At 34.9% G+C, this 4,020-nt stretch overlaps 1 protein-coding gene across 1 annotated transcript; it reads right to left on the bottom strand.

Annotated features, from left to right (window-relative positions):
- Positions 1-3,705: 3,705 nt before the first annotated feature.
- On the bottom strand, positions 3,706-4,020 carry LOC140438574 (uncharacterized). Its single transcript, XM_072528237.1, has one exon. The coding sequence runs from the start codon at positions 4,018-4,020 to the stop codon at positions 3,706-3,708; it is 315 nt and encodes a 104-aa protein (XP_072384338.1).

Raw genomic sequence — 4,020 nt, 5'->3', positions numbered from 1 at the left:
AAATGGTTGTTACTTTTTTATAGTGAAAACATCAGGATATAACAAGAAAAACAAATGTAAGATAGAGTATCCTAGTTTATTGTCAGCTATACGCTCAGTGCCTCATTCCGATTTCCCGAAATCCCCGTGCCAGTTTTCAATGAATTTCTCTCTTTGGAAGAAAGGGAATATGGATATGTTGCAGATGAAATCGACTCCAACGATGAAGATTTCCAAATTAAAGATGACTCCGTACGTAAGAGATTAGAGCAGCAAGAGCTAAATGATTTGGTATGAGATTTGGGACTATCCAAAAAAGCTTTATAGCTCTTAGCATCACGACACAATGAGAAAAACCTGCTTGAAAAGGTAGTGTTCAAAAATAGGAGCCACGGTATCCTATTTTTGAACACGAGAAAGGGCATTTCTGCAAAGTGATGGTGGATTTGTGTTTTGCCATAATGTAAGTGGTTTAATGGAAGAATTGGGAATTTTAAACTATAACGCAACTGACCACCGACTGTTTATAGATAGCTCAAGTCGGAGCTTGAAGTGTGTTTTCCTCCACAATGGAAAATTATTTAGTTCAATTCCAATTGGCCATTCAGTTTGTTTGCGTGAAGAATATGACGACATAAAGAAAGTCATTAATCTGTTGCAATATTACATGCACCAATGGATCATTTACGTTGACCTTAAAATGGTCTGTTTGCTACTTGGTCAACAACGTGGATACACAAAGTATCCCTGCTTTTTATGTATGTGGGATAGCAGAGCTAATGCGCAACATTGGGTGCAGTCGAATTGGCCGCCAAGACCGGGCCTGAGACCTGGTGATTCAAACATTGTACGTCAGCCACTTGTCGATAGAAAGAATATTATATTTCCACCTCTGCATATAAAATTGGGGCTCATGAAGCAATTTGTTAAAGATTTGGCAACTGAAGTAGATTATTTCAAGTATCTCGTGTCGAAATTTCCTAGCCTGTATTTGAAAAGATAAATGCCGGTGTTTTTGATGGTCCACAGATTGGACAACTTCTTGCAGATGAACATTTCGTGGTAACAATGTCAGAAATTGAAAATAATGCGTGGTTGACAATCATAAACATTGTTGAAAACTTTCTTGGAAATACACGAGCATTGAATTACGCCGACGTTGCCCAGCAACTCTTGGAGAGCTTCCAAAAGCTAGGTCGCAACATGAGCATTAAAGTGCATTTTTTACATAGCCACCTTGCTAATTTCCCGAACAATCTTAGTGCGGTGAGTGATGAGCAGGGTGAGCGTTTCCATCAAGATTTGAATGTCATGGAAGCACGGTATCAAGGTAGATGGGACGTACATATGATGGCTGACTATTGTTGAAGCATCAAGCGAGAATGTACACAAACTGAGCACTCCAGAAAAAGCTATAAACGAAAATGTTTGTCTTAATTTGTAAGTACTGTTCATTAATTAAGCAATTTTATTTGTATGAACTCGATTTAACTTACATTAAATGTTTTGTAAACTGTTGATTTGGTACGTTTTTATTTTATGTTTCTTTATATGCATAATTTTGAGGATATCCTGTAGTTTAAATAGTTGACGTGATAGACAAAATCTGAGGTTATTCTCAGATTCAGGCGACAAAAATTAGCGGAAAACGAGTGTCAGATCTAACTCAACCCAGTGTAATTTTTAGACAAAAAGCGATGTTATATTCAGTTAAATTTAATTATTACCATCAACAGGAACTCAAATAAGAAGTTCGTGCAGGAACAAATAAGACCACATTGGTATCCGGATTCATTTTCATCGATATAACCACAAAGAGTACAACGACAAAAATTCAAATCAAATATTCGTAAGACCGGTAATGACACAAGCGATTAAAATCATCACAAAAAACCATAACCAAAAAGTTTCTTAGAATATCTAAAATTAAATCCGAGATAGGAAGCTGAAGGTATGGTACAAAATATATATTCTAAGAGATATGAAAAGAAATGGGCCCATCTAAAAAACAATATAGGTAGTATATATACAGGGTGTTAGTAAATAAGTGCGACAAAGTTAAGGGGCTGATCCTGCATAAAAAAATACTGACCGTTTGCTATATGAACATTTCTCCGTAAATACTTCGTTTCCGAGATAAAATAAGGTAGTGAAATTTTTACCAACTGAAGATTTCTTTATTTCTCTGAAATTTAGTAAGTTTTATAAGATAGTTATTGCGCATTTTTTGACATACAATTAACAGGTTCACTATTTGACATGACAACAATAGCGAATAAAACGAAACGGTTGTTTTTAGACTCTACAGCTATAGCGGCACAAATCGATGGCTCAGAACCATAGTGACGTAACTACAAAAACCACAATTTCTAATTAAGTAAAAAAAAGGTTTTTGAAAAAGGATAAAGGTAAATTACTAAATATTTATTGGATTTATATCAACCGAAAGTATTTTTTAGTATAAAATAACGTGTTTGGTAAAAATTATATAGGTTTTAGTTACTCCTATAGGTAGTTACGTTTTTGTTACACTAAAAAATGTAGAAACGTTTAATCTTAAGTAATTGCTTTAATAGTAAAAATAAAAAATAAACAGTACATTTATCAAGTTGAGATCCTTGCTGTGCTGCAGTGATCTCAGTTTGGGAACCAAGATGTGGATAGTGAGATGCTACATTCTTCCAGTGTTACTATATCTAGTTGAAGCCTGGACACTGACGCCAGTCACAGAAAAGCGGATTGAAGCCTTCGAGATGTGGATCTACAGAAGGATACTAAAAATATCGTATGTGGACCATGTCACCAACGTTAGAGCAGTCAACAAAATCATGATAGCCTTGATCGAACATCCGGACTGGATAAGGCACTGAAGAAGAAGAAGAAACAGTATTTATTATGCCAAATAGCAAAAAAATTAATATTAGTCACTATCTTCTTGATCGGTTGTGCTTTTATTCCTGTTTCTACCATAACAATCTTGTGAACAACGGGGTTTGCATTAGTGTATAATAGTTCGCTAGTTATTTGCACTTTTGGTTTGTCAGACTCTACCAGACTATTCGAGTAACTTTTGTGAGTTCGACAAGTAAATTTATTTTCATATTTTTTGTGAAGTATAACCTAGATAGTGTAGGTATTTGAATTCTCATGGTTATATATAAATATAGTAATGTTCCAGCCTTTAATTTTTTTCTCTTGTATTTCAGATTGCAGTGATGGATCCTTATCTGAAAGAAATTTAAAGATTAAAACAGCTCTATGATGAAGTAGAAGAAGAAAATATTGATTTGGAAAGCGAGCCAGAATCAGACAGGTGTGAAGAAAGTGACCACAACACACTCAAAGAAGAAGAATGGAAGGAAGAATTGGAAACAGAATTGGAGGAAGGATTGGGGGAGGAACCTGCAACCTCAAAATATTTTGAAACAAATACGGAAAACCGGCGGCTCTTTTATTATGCAAAAGATGGGGCATCCTGGAGAAAACATGCGCCTCCAAAAAATGTTCGGACAAGAAGTTCTAATTTAATTTTATACTTATCAGGTTCAAAAGAAAATGCTCGTCAAGCAGTTGATCCTTTAAAGTGTTTGAAATGTTTTATTGATAATAATATTCTCGAAACCATTATATATATATATATATATATATATATATATATATATATATATATATATATATATATATAATCCTAAACCCATTTACCCTAAGGTGTCGGGTGTGATGTCTTTAGTTAGTTGCATGTACAATTTTTCTCCATTGCTTCTTATTCTTTGCTTGTTTTCTTGCTTGTTCTTTGCTGATTCCTCGTGTCTCTAGGATTGAGGTTGCATTATCATCCCATGTCTTCATTGGCCTGCCCCTTGGTCTCTTGGTTTGCCTTCTGACTTCCCACACTTTTTTAACTGGTCTTTCTTGATTCATTCTAACCATGTGTTCATACCATCTCAGTTGGGCCTCTTCAATTTTCTTAATAATTGGTTGGACCTTAAGATGTTCTCTGACTGCCTCATTTCTAATCTTGTCTAACCTGGTTATACCCAT

The sequence above is a fragment of the Diabrotica undecimpunctata genome, chromosome 4, assembly GCF_040954645.1.
Source record: "Diabrotica undecimpunctata isolate CICGRU chromosome 4, icDiaUnde3, whole genome shotgun sequence".
Lineage (NCBI taxonomy): Eukaryota > Metazoa > Arthropoda > Insecta > Coleoptera > Chrysomelidae > Diabrotica > Diabrotica undecimpunctata.
Note: the sequence above shows the minus strand (reverse complement) of the source record. Positions and strands in the feature narration are given on the sequence as shown.

What these genes read in the sequence shown, in the direction of transcription:
- LOC140438574 (XM_072528237.1), bottom strand. Translation starts at nt 4,020, where the DNA reads ATGGGTATAACCAGGTTAGACAAGATTAGAAATGAGGCAGTCAGAGAA.